The sequence below is a fragment of the Passer montanus genome, unplaced genomic scaffold, assembly GCF_014805655.1.
Source record: "Passer montanus isolate IOZ18808 unplaced genomic scaffold, ASM1480565v1 scaffold91, whole genome shotgun sequence".
Lineage (NCBI taxonomy): Eukaryota > Metazoa > Chordata > Aves > Passeriformes > Passeridae > Passer > Passer montanus.
In genome coordinates, this window is record NW_024374479.1 from 1871725 (window position 1) to 1889875 (window position 18151).

At 36.1% G+C, this 18151-nt stretch overlaps 1 protein-coding gene across 2 annotated transcripts in view; it reads right to left on the reverse strand.

Moving 5' to 3' along the window:
- Positions 1-18151, reverse strand: part of ADGRV1 (adhesion G protein-coupled receptor V1) — a 282802-nt gene that overhangs the window by 54520 nt on the left and 210131 nt on the right. For both annotated transcript variants that reach the window (XM_039695669.1, XM_039695670.1), the window contains one exon: positions 13-170. In XM_039695669.1, coding sequence (XP_039551603.1) covers positions 13-170 — 158 coding nt within the window. The remainder of the gene's footprint in view (positions 1-12; positions 171-18151) is intronic.

An 18151-nucleotide genomic window follows, 5' to 3' on the forward strand; every position in this document is an offset into this window, starting at 1 on the left:
AGCAAATCATACCTGCTGCATTTGTTCTTCCTCTGAAAATATCGTCATATGCTTTCCATTGAGGAGTCACCTGGTAAGCGTGGATGAACACCACAAAAACCACCACCAGGCACATTAATGGCACCAGAGCAGCGGTGAAGAGAGCAGCATAGGCATTTGGAATGAAACACCTGATAGGAAAAGAATGGAAAAATATGGTGTTGATAAGCATAAGAGACACCTCGAAAGGCCATAAACAGAATACAGAAAAAAAATTTCTGAAAAAGGATGTGCTTTAAAAACCACAAATTCTTTAACTCCTTCCCAGAAAAACCTTGATGGGTTCCTTTGTGTTCTGTTGGTTTTTATCTCATCATTGTATCTTAAGAAGTATAGCTTTTGCTCTTCTAGTATGCATGTTATATTTAGCTTAACCAATTCTGAAACAATTTAAACTTGAAATGAAAAATATTGTATTTTAACCAACTACTATGCTTCTATATTCATTTAAAGTGATCATTTTTAGTCAGCAGTTTCTAAAAGGACATTATATAATTTTCTATAGTTAGTTCCTGAAAGAACAAATTGAATGTTGAACAAGATATTTTTAAAATAAATTTACAAGTCCTAAAGACAACATAACTATTCCTTCTCAAGTCATTTTCTCACAGAAACCAAATGCTTACTCTCTCCCCCTTTCCCCCCCCACCAAGCTGGTCAGTCTCTCCTTGGCCTTCTCATTTATTTAAGTCATAATTATTTTTAAAGATATGTCAAAAATATGAATTATCCCTGAAAGAGTCAAATTAGCCATATATGATGGTGACTCGAAGAAAATGGAGACGATCCTTAAAGAGAGCTCTCAGGGGTATGAGAGATCAGGGTTTTCTGTACTCTCCCTGGAGACCAGTATGTGCTTTACAGCCACTGACCCACTCTACAGATGATGTACAACAGAGGAGCCCAAGGGACAGTGCTGGAGCCAGTATGTCTAGAAATTATGTGATCACTGCCATCCCTATTAAGAGGGTGTAACTTACAGCCCTTCTGTTTCTCAGATCAGCTCATCTAAGTAAGCTTAGCATTGATGCGGATATATGTCAGAGAGAGGCCTAGGTATGTGTTTCACTGATATACCTGGTTGGATAAACCTTCTGGGTTTGCTTAGGCGTACTTTCATATACTGCCAGAAAGTCAAGATTGCATCCTGCGTTGTATCTTTCAGAACAGCAATCATGCATACTCAGTGAATCCCAAAAATAATTTCCAGCACAATCTAGATACCTTTCACAGCTCTCCGCAGAATATAGAGGCTCAGTAAGACACCAAGCTTAGATATCATCTGCTAACATAACTGAACAAGTATGCATCAGAGAAAGTAGGAACTATGCATTGCGATTCATAGTGTTTGTTTCTTTTCTCATAGAAGGGATACTTCAGTCCTTTGCTCATTGGGTGGCCTTCACTGGACTTTGTACACTCTGTCCATGTCCCTTTTGTACTGAGAAGATCAGAACTGAACCCAGCACTCCAGGTGTGACTTCATGAATGCTGAGCAGAGGATCACCTCCCTTGACCTGCTTTCAACATGGTTAATGTGGGGACACAACATCCCATCCACTTAATCGTTATAATTTTTATTATTTCTTAGGTATGAAAGTTATCTTTTTTCCCCAAATGCATTCTTGAGTTGGCACAATTAGCACTAAGAAATGAAACTGTATTACCACAATCTATGCTGCTTTTAATGATGATACTTAAGGCAAGAATCTCAGCATAAGAATACTTCTCTATAAAATCATATTTATGTTCTCAAATCTGTATTTTTTTCAACTTGATGAATTTTTATGTTTCAAAGATAACATACACTCTGTGGTCGATGCTTTGTGTGAGGAGGCTCCCAGGATGAGTGAAGAGACAGGAATCTTGACTCCATGTTTCAGAAGGCTGGTTTATTATATTATAATATATATTATATTACAATGTTATATTAAAGACTATACTAAAAGAATAGAGAGAAAAGGATTCATCAGAAGGCTAGAAAGAACAGGAATGGAATGCAATAACAAAGACTTGTGACTCTCAGAGTCAGATGCAGCTGCATCTGTGATTGGCCATTAATTAGAAACAACCAACATGCACCAATTACAGATGCATCTGTTGCATTCCACAGCAGCAGACAGTTATTGTTTACATGTCTTTCCTGAGGCTCCTCAGTGTCTCAGGAGTAAAAATCCTAGCAAAGGATTCTTCATGAAATATCATGGCTACACCACTCCAAAAAAACTACCAATGTTTTTTGAAACTTTATTGCGAACTCCTTTATATTCAGTTTTAAAAAGCTGTATAAAAATGAAAACCTACAAAGATAGATCGCTTTTACTAATAATCTTACGCACTTGCTCTAAAAAATATACTGGAAAGTTATGTAAAGAAATACACAAAGCTTACTTTGCATTTTCTTCTTGAAGCAATGGTGTGCAAGTCAATGACAACCACATCATCCTGTAAGATTTATTCACATATAATCATGTGATGACATATGTTGACAGATATATTTTATTATAGAAATCATACGGGATAACATTATAGGGACCAACTGCAATTATTTATTGTACTTAATACTGGGGACACAGCTATTATTCCATTACCGTGACACATTTGTCACATGGAACTACTGCATCTTGCATATTCCTAGCACTGGATAAATATATTTTAAAAAAATCCCAAAATATCAGCTAAATTGAAGTTTCAGAACAAAACTACTCTACTTTAAAAAGCCTAGAAAGACTGATGTAGAAACTTGAAAAAACTATGTAATTATAAACCTTATTTGTCTGAAGATGAGCATTATTTCCTGCAGTATAGCTTTCCAGCAAGTTCCTTTTTTCTTTTTTTTTTTTTTAGGCTCTAGATTTCTGAAAGTATTTTGTTTTGTTTTGAATGTGAATGATAGTAAAAAAAAACCAACTAAACAACAAACCAACCAAAAAATCTATGCACTGAAATACTGCCTTCTGCAAGAGAGACAAAAAACCAACAAACCAACCAACTAACGACAAAAAAAAAAAAGCCAACAGAAAACCAGCATTTTTAGCTTCTTCTTCAGTTCTCATTACGGAGATACCATGACCTCCTAGTAACACTTCCTTTTATCAAAATGCATTTTTTTTCCTCACCATTTTGAGAATTTTTGATCCCAGCTTAGGTCTCTTCTAGCATTCGAAAGATCGCTATTTAGCTTTTGTCCCAAAAAGACACAAGTCTTGCCCTTCTTGACTATTGTTATCTGACTGGAGGGTTCAATTTTGGTTCTGTGCTGATTGCTTTGTTTTGATCATTGACTTTATTGATGTTTAATTTTGTTTTGATTGTTATAAATTTCTGTTAACTTTTTGCAAGGACTTAAATAATGCAACTGCATGTCTTAAAACACTGTTCCTATGAGAAAAGCCATCAACAGGAACTTGAGATAAGTACCTTTTTATAGAAAGCCCAATAACAGAAACTGATGGAACATTTAACTGGACCCCGTAATTCCTTGTATTTTCAGTTTATCAATTTTTCTGATTTGTATGTGTTTTAATTGACAGGAATTTGTTGGGAGACCAAATATCAGTAAGATTACATAAGAAAAAACACTGAATGTTTTGTTACTTTTTTTGCTGAGGTGGTCTTTTTATTAAAAAATTAATTGGTCTTTTTATTAAAAAATTAATTTTATTAAAAAATTAATTGTGTGGGAAAAGCTTTTAACTTATGGATGTATTCTTTTATTTCAACCAGTTAAGAATTAGAAAATTCAACCAAATTTAGCATGGGAGTTGGTTCAAGAATTTATTCATATTAATCATGCAAACATGTATTAACCTTCCAAGTTCTGCCCCAGAAGGCTTTTATTTATCATGACTTGGCATAATTTTTCAGAAATATTAGATGTAGTCATAAGTAACCTAAACAATCTTAGCAAAACAAAATATGACATGGGAAATAATTTAGTCCCCCTTCCTAAATTAGAATGATGGACAGCCATGGACTAAAAATGGGTCATGGATAAAATTCAGAAAAGCCTTTTACCACCTATCAAGACCTGTAACTGTTTTTGAAAATACTTGTATTCTCACATTAATATGCCAGATCTACTGTTAAGTTTTCTAGCATGTGTCCTAAGAGATTATTTTAACCTCACCTCACTTCTTTTATATATTCCAATCAATACAGTAATTATAGTACACTGTGGACTACACATGCTTCCAAGTCATGGGTGCAATTTCCTGTAGCAGTAATTGCAAAGGAATGTAATGAGAGTAATTTTCCCACTGAAAATAAAATTTAAAAGTAATAATAATTTTAAAAATGAGAGAAAAAAAAAATTTGAAAGGGAATTAATTTCACTTATGACCCCATCAACAGTAGCCACAGCTTTTGTTTTGTGTCAAAATTAAATCACAACAGAACTTTAATCTATCCTCTGGAGAACTGAGTATAGGCTCAATTTGATGATGCGTTTGTCTGAAAACCTTTTTATATAATAAACTTTTCTTTATGTGAGAACTTTCTGTATTTTGTATGAGAACTTTATATGCTAAAACTTAATTTCTCATGGTGTGTAGAATTACCCAGTGGGACAGGAATGTGAGTCCCTTGCAAGTCAGAATATTCTGTAATTCTGTCATCAGCTACAAAATTTCTCCAACTATATGTTGATGTGGTTGAGAAAGAACCCTATTTTGAAGCCTTCAAAGTATGTGAAGACACATCCTCATTCATGCTTGTTTCAGCATACAAAGGTAATCATCAATTGTTCTGCAAGACCTGGTCATCCCCTTGAGTCTTGGCTGACTTAGAAAATACATGTTATGATATGTAATGTGTATTTGTTTGGGATATGCCTGTATGGAATTTAAAAATCAACACTTGCTGTGTAATTCTATGGCTAATTTCAAGTCTTGATAGACACCTGAACTTACAAGACAAGCCACTATAGTACATCACTTGGATTAATCTTGGGATATTCTGATGAAAAGTGACTGACCCTAACTCCGCATGCTGGTCTAAGGTGCAGGATATTAGTCCCATCCGTTTGCCCAAATTACATCTTTCACTATTCAGCAGCAGAAAGGACATGACAGAAACTTAATTCTCCTGAACAAAGCTAAGAATGGATCAGTAATATATGTGCCCCAGATGTGGTGGGACAAAAAATAGGTTTTAGGTTTAAGGTAATTTTTACATAGCACCAGCAGGTCCCAGGAAATATTATGTGGCAGGTACAGTCCTTCAGTAATGGACCAGATATGAGTCTGAGATCTTAACTTGCAATTCTAACAAGTGTCAAAAATGGCTTTACAAAGTCAGTTGGCATTAGATAGGTTACTAAGAAAGGAACAAGGCATATATGGAATAAAACTTACTGAAACTGAATGCACTATTACCATTTGCCATATCATCAATTGAAAAAGCCTGAGCCACAGAAATGGCTAATCAGACATCCGAACTTTTTCAATCACTCTAAGATTGGCTTCAGGAAATTAGCTGCAATACCTGGCTAAGATCCATATTCTAAAAATTGGGACTTAGAAATTGGGAGCTGTGTCTACTGAGAATTGGGTTGATGATTGCAATTGGATTTGTATATTTAGTTATTGGAATAACTGTTGTACATTTTATGATTACTGGCATTATTAATTCTGTTGCTTCTGTCTTTTCTACATATGCATCACTCCCATGGAAAATGCACAAACTGAGGAACAAGTCCCTGGAAGACAGCATTTGAGACATGGGGTGGCGTGAGGGCTTAAAGAATGCAGTCACCTAGCCCAAGACACTGTCTCCATAAGACAAGCCATGACAATGAAATTTGAGATAACTGCAGACGGCAAAACAGGAAGACATTAACTCCAGGCCTAACAAAGTAGAAGATCTGGAATTAGTATACCAGGCAAAATTCTGATGTACAGACTGTGGGGACATAAGACTTATCTGGACAAAAAATACACACAGTGAAAACTGTGAGAAAGGATGCATATGTTTTGCCATAGTTGTGGAAACTGCATCTACACCCCATGGATACCCTGAACTTGGACTATATAGAAGTGGTACCTCCAGGTGAGCAACAGGGAGACCCTCACCACTGAAGACAGGGTGTAGAAGGACCAGTGGGATGCTGCAGGAATCCATGTGGTGAATATGATATCTTTTCATATTTTGCTTAATCTCTCACACTATTTCTTTGCTCCCTATCCCCATCCCTCGCATCTTCCTAATTTTTTCTATCTCTCTGCCTCACATTTGCTGTTAAATTTAATCTGTACTACTGACTTCAGCATATGGTCTCATTTACACCTTGATTTGGCCAGAAGCATCTCTTATAATCAGATCATAATACTTTGACAATAAGATACTCCCATTGGTTTCTCTTGCACTACTCCTATCTAAACTCATTCAATTTCATCATCTTCAAGACTTCACCCTTGTATTGTCCCAGTCCCCTATTTCATGCATGGTGTCAGTTTAAACTGTACATCTCAAATGTTTCTAACAGAACAGGACATAAAGCATATTTTCAAAAGCTCTGTGTGTGTCTGCATCTGTGAAAGGTCTGTTCCATGAAGGAGGCCAAAAATAAATTTAGAAAGAATTGTCTGTAGTATGCTTCTCCTCCAAGGTATAATTCCATACTAGTATGGAATACATTGTTAATAATTTTACAACTGGAAAAAAAAGTAATATTGAAACTAATCAGCTATTTTTCCTCCAATACAAATCAGACATTTGATTTATATGTTCTTTTTTTCAGGCACAGAATGATGAGAAATAGCTTTAGTATATAAAATACTTTTCTCATTGATGACTACTGCAGTTGTTCATTTAATTTAAATTGTTATTTTCAAATATAACAAACACAGAATGATTAGGGGAAATTAAGAGACATCTTTCCCACTGGAAAAGATGTAACTTGAGAAAATCATATACATTTAAAATCTATAAATTGATAAAAATTACCTCACTTATTGGCCAGCCAGAATGTGTTTTACCTTGATTTTCCTTTTTTCCCCCCTCAAATCTGTTAAAGCAGATTCTTCTCAAGGGGGTGAAGCATGTTACCTGACATTTCAATTGTTTTTGTAAAGTCTTCTGTGATCTCTTAGAACATCACACTTCCTAAAATTTGGAGAGATATTTCAGCTACATATGATAGGGAAGGCCATTCTTTCTCTTTGTTTTCCCTAATACTTTTAAAGGAAACACAAGAAACAACAGACAACATGTATACAGGAACTACTGTTAGCACAATTACATAATTAATATTAAAAAAGGAAAACAAAAATAAATAACAAACAACATTGCTAAGGAAATAACAATTGTTAAAAAATGGAAGGACTGACATTCTTTGTTCCTTTCTGAGCAACAAATATTTAGAATGTAAAATTTTAAAAGTTGGTCAATGTGGTAAAAATAGTTTCATTCCATTATAGTATTGCCTTGAATTCCAAGGACAATCTCTTTTGACTGTATCTTGAAACTATAAAAGGCTAAATTTGACAAAAAAATTACAAGCATCTTTAACAATCAGGTGTCCTGAGACTCTGAGCTTTACAGCAAAGCATTTTACAGGAAAACAAGAATAATATTTATTTATTTTAAAATGGCGTTCAGGAAAACAATGGGTTTAACAACTGTTTGAGACCAAGTCAGTTGTGGACAAACCCTCCAAGAAGGTAAACATATTGGCTCTTGCAGTGTCAAAGCCTATTCAACCTGATGAATCAATTTGATCAGATTATGGAGTTCCACTCTACTTTCTTTTATGTTGTAACAGTTACCCTTCCCCATAAATATATTAAACAACAATATAACAATAGATTCACAGAATCCTAGAATGGTTTGCATTGGAAGGGATCTTAAAGTTCATGTTGTTCCAACTGCGCTGCCATGGGCAGGAACACCTTCTATTAGATCTGGTTGCTCCAATTTGCATCCAACCTGGTCTTGAATATTTCTAGGGATGGAGCATCCACAGCTCCTATGGGCAATGGGTTCCAGAATGTGTTTCAGTCCCTTAACATCCTCACAAGAAATAATTTCTTCATAACAACTATTCTAATTCTCTTTTTTATTTTTCCACTCCCCTGACAGAGAATGAAATGTGGAAATCTTTGTTGTGCAGGGGTGTTTTTTGGTGGGTTTTTTTTTTGTTGGGGGGGGGGGGTTTTGGGGTTTTTTTTTTTTTTTTTTGTTTTTTTTGTTGGGGGGGGGGGGTTTTGTGGTTTTTTTGTGTTTTCTTTAGTTTTGTTTGGGGGTTTTTTGTTTGTTTTGTTTCTGTTTGTTTGGTTTTTTGAGTAGTTTTGGGTTCTTTTTTTTTTTTTTTTTTAAGAAAAGCTTATGCATCTATGAAGCGATGTGAGGAAAACCATAAGGAAAGGGTATGCTAAGCTTATCACAGGTATCATTTGAGAAGGTAGTCATTAGTTTTTGAGGAATTTCAAGCCACATGAGAGAAATTTCTGTTTCTACAGTAGGTAAGATTTTAGAGATTTCTACATTATAAAAAAATTAATACTGCCAAAGGCACACACGTTTAAACTTGTAGTCATCAGTCAACTTCACACAGTCTTTTATGCACATTAACAACAGTTCACACAACACCCTGGAAAAAGACTGCGCACTTTTTCATACCGACTGAAACTGAATTAAAGAGTGTGGCACAATTTGATATGCTTTATGGCTACCTTCGAGGATGGAAGGTGATCTAGCATTTATTTGGAGGTTTTTATGAGCTTTACTACACAAATAAAAACTAAATGTTTCATCAAGGCAGATGTTGAAAAATATTTGAAGGTCACTTTAAAGTAATTATTCCTTAAAACATTTCATTTAAGAATTCTGAAAACCTGAGAACTGTTAATATAGTGCAGAATTTGAGATTACTAGATATATATTAATATGTCACTAAAGTCAGAAACCAAAAAATAGGAGACATGAAGAAGTGTTCAGCTCATGATCAAGATTGTTTTGGACAACGGACTACATCAGGCAAATTGATTTCATTATTTCATGAGTTTACAGGTTTGGTTTACAAATGAACTTGAGACTTTTTATACTATTTAAATTACAAAGAAGGAGGCAATACAAAGAAAGTAATGTAAAACACACTGCATACCTAGTGCACTCACTAGCTAGTTTTATTTCTGCAGAATAGAATCTGGAAATTACTGCGGACCATAGCAGCGTGCGGCTACAATGATGAGATCGTATCCAGGGAGGTCACAACCCAACAGCAAGGGAAACAGACTAGACAAGTCTCTTAGTTGTTTAGCACGAGTCCGTTGTATTCCCCCCCACCCCGTGCCGGGGGAGGCGGGGGCAGGAGGTGGAAGCCCGGGAGCCTGAGCAGAGCCCCAGAAAGCTGAGAGCAGAGAGAGGGGACAGAGACCCGAGGCCGGGGTTTTATCAGGAGTCCCATGGCAGGAGTCTTAAACTCACATTACAGACTCCTCAGAACGGGAAGGCTGCACAACGGACCACATTAATAATGACAAGAGTTGTAATTTTACACTGTTCCAAAGAAGTAAAGGTCATACTTGGATCTACAAAAAATTGTCTACTCTGCAACACAGATGAGGTAAATGTTCTGCTCTAATCAGTCTTACAAATACAGTGGCATGCTGAGTCTGTGTTGTGGTTTAATCCTAGTTAGCAGGTAAGGACCAGTTGTTCACTCCCCCCACCTGCCCTCTCAGTGGAGAGAAATGGGAATGAAATGTAAACCTTGTGGGTTGAGTTAAGAACTATTTAGTAATGGAAATAAAATAGTAGAGTAATACTGAATATGATGAGAATGACAATGATGATGATGATAATAAAGATAATAACAGAAATATTAACATGGGATAAGCATGCTGTTTGTTTGCAAATAATTGAAAAAAAAAAAAAAGCAACTGTCAGGGATTTTCCAAGAAAAAAAAAAAGGCCTGTGGCAACCATATCTTGCTGAGGCAATGTCAGTGTGTCATGCCTCTTTGAAAGCTCCCACATCATGCTTTTTGAGCAGCTCCTCACTGGCATTACACGAAACACTGCAAAGTCCTGGATTTAGGAGGAGGACTATGCAGCAACAGCCAAATCATCAGGGTGTTAACAACATTATTTTCATCTGAATACAAAACACAGTGCTGTGTACTAGCTACTATGAAGAAAATTACATCTGCACCAGTCAAAAACAGAACAGTCTGATTTTAGCAAATTTCAAGAACCAAAATTGAATGAAAAATGTTCACACTAGAGCTATGAAAGCCATCAGAGGTCTTATATATTTCTTCTGCTCTGAAAACACATGGGAAAAAATATTTTTATATGTTTTGGTTTGCTTGGTTTGTGGGGTTTTTGCTAATGGGAAAGGACAATTACTGGAAAACTACAAGTAGGCAAGGAACTGGCAATCTACAAGTATACAAAAAGGAAAATTAGAATACTCCATGTTGTAATACATTTTGCTTGCTGGAAAACACAAGCTGAAGAGCTAAAACTATATCAGTATTGGCAGGTGGCTATCAGAGTAGTCATAGGAGGGATTAGCTGTATTTAGCAGACTGAAAATGATGAGGACTGGGCACCGTAGAAGAGCAACCAAACAAAAATCTGAAAAGTACTTCCAAGCCCAAGAACTAATGCTTGGAGGAAAAAAAAAACACCACACACACACAAAAAAACCTTAAAGCACATGCCTTACAATGCAAGACGTCAGACAGCTCTTAATTCTTCACTTGAAACATTTTTTCAAATGTAACCTCTTGAGGGTCAGTTTTCTGGTAGACTTGTTAAACATTTCCTAGGTAATACAGAGTTAAGCCTAGAATGAAAATCAGCTGAGTTTTCTTCTTTTCCACTGTAGATATTTTCTCAATTTTATTCCTTTTTTCCTTTCCTTTCTCCCCTTCCTTCCTCCCTTTGCCCTTCCCTTTCTTTTTCTTCATTACCAATAACTGCAAGCTATGCACAGGCATAGGATGGACAAGATATGCACCTGCACATACACAGAGAACTTGTCTAGGTCTAGTTTTAGGGGTTTTTTAACATACCTTTTTGCTATTTGGAGCCATTATCAGCTAAAATATTGCACAATCCAAACTACAAAGTAGAAGAGTAATCCTTCCAATGTCCAAGGATGAAAACCACATGTACAGCTCCAGTCTAATGATGCTGTATTTATTTTAACAAGTACCCAAAATAGCATTTACCAAAAACTTTATTTTCACTGCTAATATGTATTGCATTCTGATGCTGGTTAGCCAATCTCTCTAAAGATTTGCATAAGACAGAAGAATTCTAAAACAACCAATCAGCAAAGATTTTCTTTTAGTTTCTTTTGAAAAGGGCAAATTGTGTTCCAATTAAATAGCCACAGAGGCTTCCAAAGCATTACTCTTCCCCATGCCCCAAGCCTTCAGAAAGCAACCTTTTTTTTTTTTTCAGATATGCTTTGAATAATAACATCATGCAAATGCTAGCACTGAGTAATCATTCTGTTATTTTTACTTGTCATACATTAAGCATAGGCTAAAGAGTTTAAAATTTCCAATTTGCATCACAGAAAGAAAACTTAGTATTGTAAAATAATTTTTACAAGGCTTTTGAGAATGTTATTATAAGGTCAAAAAGTAAAATAAAGGGATTACAGCTACCAGGAAAGTACTTAGTCAGGTCTCTCTGTTTCTATGGATGCATTTGCATACAGTATAGCTTAAAACAACACTTCGCAACCAAATGTTGGTCTAATGTTGGCACAATGTATCTACTCAGAGAATTGAAAAGGAAAAACAAGAATCTGACTTGGTGGGGGACCCACTAGAATAGATCTAAGGATCTTTGATCAAGCATGGATCCTCTTCCTACCCAAAATTCCTAAGTATGTTTTGCATAATTCCAATTTGGTACTTCTAAAACAATGCCACGGCAGAGGCTCTAAGAGGTCATTATGGATGATTCTAGGTAAGATTTGACTCCTTCTATCTTCTACAGCCTGTCAACACTACTCAAACCCTATTCCACACCTTAGAACTTGCTGGTGGATTCCCTTTGGCAGGATGTCAGGTGCTCTCCAAGCTGCTCTATCACTCCCCTCCTCAGCAAGACAGGGAGGAAGGGTGGGACAGCAAATAAAATGAAAAAATCCTCATGGATCAGATAAATACAGTTTAATAAAGCAAAGGACAAGGTTACATGTGGAAGAAAAAGGAAAAGAAAAGACTTGTGGTCTACTTCCCATTAGCAGGTGATGTCCAGTCACTTCCCAGGAAGCAGGACTTGAGTATGTGTAGCATTTGCTCCATAAGACAAACATCATAACAACAAATGTGTCCCCTTCCTCCTCCTTTCTCTTAGGTTTTATATCTGAGCAGACAGGATATATCACAGAATATCCCTTGGGTCAACTTGGGTCAGCTGTTCTGGCCGTGTCCCCTCCTAAGATCTTGCTCACCCCCAGACAGAAAACTCCAGCTACTATAGAAGAAGTCATAATGATATAATGTACTGCATTTACATAATGACATGCATTAAAAGGAAGGCTATGGATACCTTGATCAAAATATGACTAAAAGGCTATGTAACTGAAGCTGAGCACTAATGGTCACATGCATTCTGCATTTTTCATGTCTCATTATTCATAGCATCCTAAGTTATTATATTATGAATAACCCTGGCAAGTTTTAGAAGAAAAAGTGATGTCTTGAGTAAATTGAACACTGTAAGGCAAAGCACAGTGGTATTGTGACTCAGGAAGACACAATATGCCCTCTTTCATGACTCAGTGCTTCAGTATGAGTGCACTTAGCTAGAACCTCTGACTGGGATGATCTTCTACAGCAAGGAAACAACATTGGTCAGCAAAAACTACAGCTGCATAACAATACTCTAAATTACACTTGGCAGGCTGGAGAAGTTGTTCAAGCAATGGAGGCTGACTGAAATGTGTTCTGGGCTTATATTTTGATTACATTCCAATACACAAGGGTTTCTTTCAGCAAGAGGTTCCTCTCAGGAAATAGATTTCTTTTTTGTATACTCAGCAACAAGGCAGTAGCTAATAATAACAGGAGTAAGCTATCTGATTTATATTTGCATGAGGTAACTCCAGAAAATGGTCTGATAGGGAGGTGAAAGCAGCACTGGTTTATGAGTGAATCAAACATGATGTGGGAGCTTTCAAAGAGGCATGACACACTGACATTGCCTCAGCAAGATATGGTTGCCACAGGCCTTTTTTTTTTTCTTGGAAAATCCCTGACAGTTGCTTTTTTTTTTTTTCAATTATTTGCAAACAAACAGCATGCTTATCCCATGTTTGTCAAATTATATGGACTATATCAAATTTTGAACTGCAGTCTGATTTTCCTTATTGGAGTTGAAGTACAGTATTATAAAGAAGTTAAAATCCCAGATTAATTAGAAAAAAATCTTAGAAATATATTTGTTACACACTGGAAATTTCTAATGTGACAATTTACGATTTTTAAGTGCTATCTATATGCTCTTCTGAGGAACAGTTTCCTGATCTCTTTCCATACAATTCTAAGCAGCGATGAGAACCGGGTCCAAAGCACAAGGAACTGGAGTCTAAAATCTGACTTCACTGAAATTAGGAGGTGCATTATGATTACAGAAGTTTAAGGGAAAAAAAACCCAACAACTTGGTACTGTGGTGGAGCTCCATTTTATGAAGAGAAAAGGTTTTCTAATATTAGTGGGTTCCAGTCATTCTCAGGAATGACCTACTGTGTGTAAAGCAGCTCTGAAATTTAAGGTGACAGAGAGAAAAGTTGCATATATTACACTTGTCTCTGCATTATATGTATCTGGAACTATTAAAATGTCAGTTCCTTTTGCTTCTAGTCCTAAAAAAAATCTTATTTACAATTTACACAGTGCATTTGCTCAAAATAAGTAGGTTTTCTACCAGCCAGACATGACATTTAGGAAAGCTATTGAAAAGTCAGGTAAAAGAAATTAGAAATTGAACAAAATGTACCAAGCATTTTAAAAGATTTCTCAGAGTTTTGGTTTTTTTAACCTAAACAATACAGTGTTCACTGAACTTCTACCATAAGCTCATGTTGGTGCTGTTACTGATAAGCAAAGAACACTAATACAAATTAATGTTCTCGATGATAAGTGAACTACAGCCACCCCTTCCTGATATTAGCAAGGTTTTTTAAAAACCGTGTCTCAATTCTTACCATCAAACAATGCAGCTACAGAACCTCCATCTCTGGATGTTACCAGAGTTTTTTTCAGTGTGTATAGTTATGTATGTTTAGGGTTTTCATAGTGCCTTTTTTTCCACTGCTTTACAAACAGACATATCTCTCAGTACAGTGCGTTCAGGACAAAGCACAGGGCGGAAACTTGTGGTATTTCTGCTTTGGAGGAAGTACCAGTTTGCTTGCTCATAACCAGCCTCAGACATTTAAATTGGTGAGCCTGCAGAGTGCAGAGGTTGCACCCCACATGTTACAGTTTGAGTGCTCCTGGACCCACCAGCTCTTTTTAAAGGGGGTTTTCCAAAGCTGTGCTTTGCTAACCACATTGTTATGCTGCAGGAACAGACTTGGAGCTAAGCTGCTGCTTGAAGCTGTGTGTGCAGAGATGTGAAACACCCCCTGTGCAAACACAACCTCTGCCCCAGAACACCTCGCCAGATGGAGCTCAAGTTCACTTCTGTGTAGCTTCACAAGATATCTGTGCGAAGAAATCTCCGTATGATGTACAAGTTCTTCATAAACACATAGCCATTATGTTCTACCAGCTGTTTTCCATGCTATCCATCTTCCTCCATGGTAAGAGCCGTACAAATTTTGGTGTGAAAATGTTGAGCATTTCTGGTTCAATTTGCCCTATTTACCTCAGAGAGAGAGTGTGTAAGACCTCAAATCAGAGGGAAAAATATCACCCTGTAATTTCAGCTAAACAATTCACTGAGAAAGATTGTATATACCTAAGGGATTATTTTGAAATAGAAAATGAAGAGGTGAGTGCTTTCCCTGCAGCTGCATGTACAGAATTCTAGCATGATGTTACTCTTGGTTTTGTTTAATCACTTTTCCTCAAAAGGAAATGGGGATTTTCTCTGGAACACTGAACACCATCTGCTCATGGGTCAAGATAAGCAAATCTCAGTGGACTCATAATAGCTGCCCCAAAGAATCCCATGCAGCTGTGAAACAAGTCACACCCTTGTACAAATACATTTTGAAATGCCTGAAATCAAATACTACTGCCCCAAGCTGAACATAGTTCGACTGATTGTTTTGATTCAGTGCTGCACTCAGCCTCAGTCACCTCACCAGGACGATGGGAAAATGAACAAACCAAGAAATCTCTTACTGGCCATAAAATTGTGGAGGTTGTTTGGTATGAAGAAAAATGAAAGCTGCATTTGTATTTTGATTAATTGAAATTAGTTTTTGCCTCATGCAGATTAACTCAGAGATCAGTCCATATGTTTTATTTCATATATAATTCCACACTCAGAAAATAATTATTTTCTTTATATTTTGCACATAAGTTTCAAGTGAAATGCAAAATGTTTAATAATGGCTCTCCCAGATTTTATAGAGTGAAAATGTGGCATCAGCTCTTTGGCATTATTTAGTTTCCTTTTAATTTCTTTTGTCTATGAAGCAAAAGAAGGATGAAAAAGAAAGAGGGAAAGAGGAGATGGAGGGAAAAAAGGTAATGAAAATACAGTTAGACTGTTTTGGTTAAGAAATATAATGGTTAAGAAACAGCAGAATTACAATTGCCAGAAATTAAGTCAAGGCTTGCCTACTCTTGTTCATATTTGGACAGACTGTCCCAGCAGTTTTTTGCAAGCCAAATCTACATCCATAGGAATTACTACTAGAAATTTGATTCTATCATCTTTACTGACGTGTCAAAATTTATCATAAGTAGCACCATACTCATTAATGGAAGTACCCACAGAGTAAATACCAAGGATACAAAACATTGGGGAAAATCCAGTCGTTCATGAACAAAAGATGAAGAAATGCCAAGATGTTGTTTTGGAACAGCAAAGAACAGAATCTTCAGAAGATTCAGTCTGAGTCAGTGTGTGCAACAACGGACTTGTCAATAAACCCGACCTATTGCATAATAAAAAAAAATTTCCTTGTTGCTCTCTCCTGCTGCTGTTATTGTAGAGCTAAACAGTTGGAAAAGGGGAAAACGAAAATGTCTAAACAATGTTTTTTGATCATGAGGACCCAAAAAGTCACGTGCTGTTGTTTTAGGGCCCAGCTTATTTTGTTTCAGTCTTCTTATTATATGATCCTCTGGAAATTTCTCTGAACAATTTTATACCTAGCTTTTTAACCTTTTTCCTTGTTTTTGTCTTTGTCTTTTTCTTTCTTTTTTTCTTCCTGCTGTGATAGTTAGTACTAAAGAAATACAATTACCAAAGAAGAAGCAGCAAAGACACTGCATAAGCACTCCATTAATACAGTTGAGACTTCAACCATACTTCTAAGGCACTGGAAGCTCTGGAGTTCCCAGGCAGCACAGTCCAGAAGTCCCAGAAGATTTGCAGCCTTCAGCTGCCTTCAGTTTGACCAGGAAACTAAGCTGACAGAAACCTGCTTGAAATCTCTTAGAGCATGGTTCTTGCTAACACTGCAATTTTAAAATTACATAAGGAGTTATGTGTCGGATTTCAGTTAAGTATCTTGCTCCTGTTTAAATCTAAGGCTTGCTCTTCATGTGCATGAGTCATTATCAATGACTTTGAAACTGCAATATATTGTTGTGGCTATGTTCATGGTTTTTTACTATTTAAGACTTGTTACAGTTTCTCCAGCACCAGGAAATATTTCCGTAGTTCAATGTTTTAAGGCAGACACTCTAATCTTACTTTTCTTATGCATTCTCTAAACCAAGGATTTACTACAAATCTAGCTAAAAAAGAAGACACTTCCACGTGCAAACTGTCAAACATAAATGAAGGTCATGTTCACAGTCCTGCCCTTTGGCAAGACAAATAACATCTACATAAAAAAACCATTAAAAAGTATGCTTTTTCATACTGACAATTAAATGTAATACTAGTAACACAAATCAAAACCAATCTGCTAAAGCTGCATTCCTTTTAATCATATGCATGTTCGTACAGGTCAGTGAGATATGCCTTTATTTACTGTGGCTTTTACATGGGCAGACAAGAGTTTGCCTTCCCAAGTACAACTTATTGCACTACATACACTAAAACTTACTTAATGGAACTAAAATCTGAGTACAAAATTGAGTGGTTGTAGAACAGCCCTGTGGTGAAATTAAAAATACAAAAAAAATCCCAAACCAAAACCACCCCCCAACCAACCATTTTTTTTCACCTCTTTTTTAGAAAGATTAAATACAAGAAGGTGTATATATATATATATATATATATATATATATATATGGACTCTGTTTGTCATTATTAATGGGGTAGTCAGAACTAGTGGCTGGTACTGATCTCGCTTTTGCTTGTCTTAGCATTTCTCAATTTATTCTGGCATATTAGATAAAGGTTTTTCTAATTTGGTGGAAAACAGATAAACTGTGAACAATTTTTTTAAGACTGCATTTTAATGATTAAAGATGACAAAGAAGGAGGGATGAAATTACTAGTTACTTGTACAACTTCAAAGAAAATATGAAGCTTTTAAATGCTATCAATGGCAGAGATGCAAGCCTTCATCCAGCAGATGTTCTTTGATACTCCTATCATAATACTACAAGAGCTTCAAAAAAGTTCCTGGAGTTTTTTTTGGGGCACAAAAAAATGCCTTCATCTGAACCTGTTTGAAGGATCAGGCCTCACAGGCATTAATGAATGCAACTTTCACCCATAACAACCTACCTTTTTAACTCTTTACCATGACAGCATGATACCATGATTTGTCAGAAATTAACCATCCCATAATGACTGGAAATTTTACCATAACAAATATTCTTCTCTACTCATATTTCAAAATTCCATCAGTAAAAGCATCCAGAATTTATCTTTCTTTATTTTAGTTTTAAAAAAGCACAGTACAGTGAGTATGCCTGATTCTGATGTGCTACAAGAAATATTTGCCAATATATGAAAGACATTCAACCCCCTGCCACTGTAACAAACAATTTCTCCTCACTG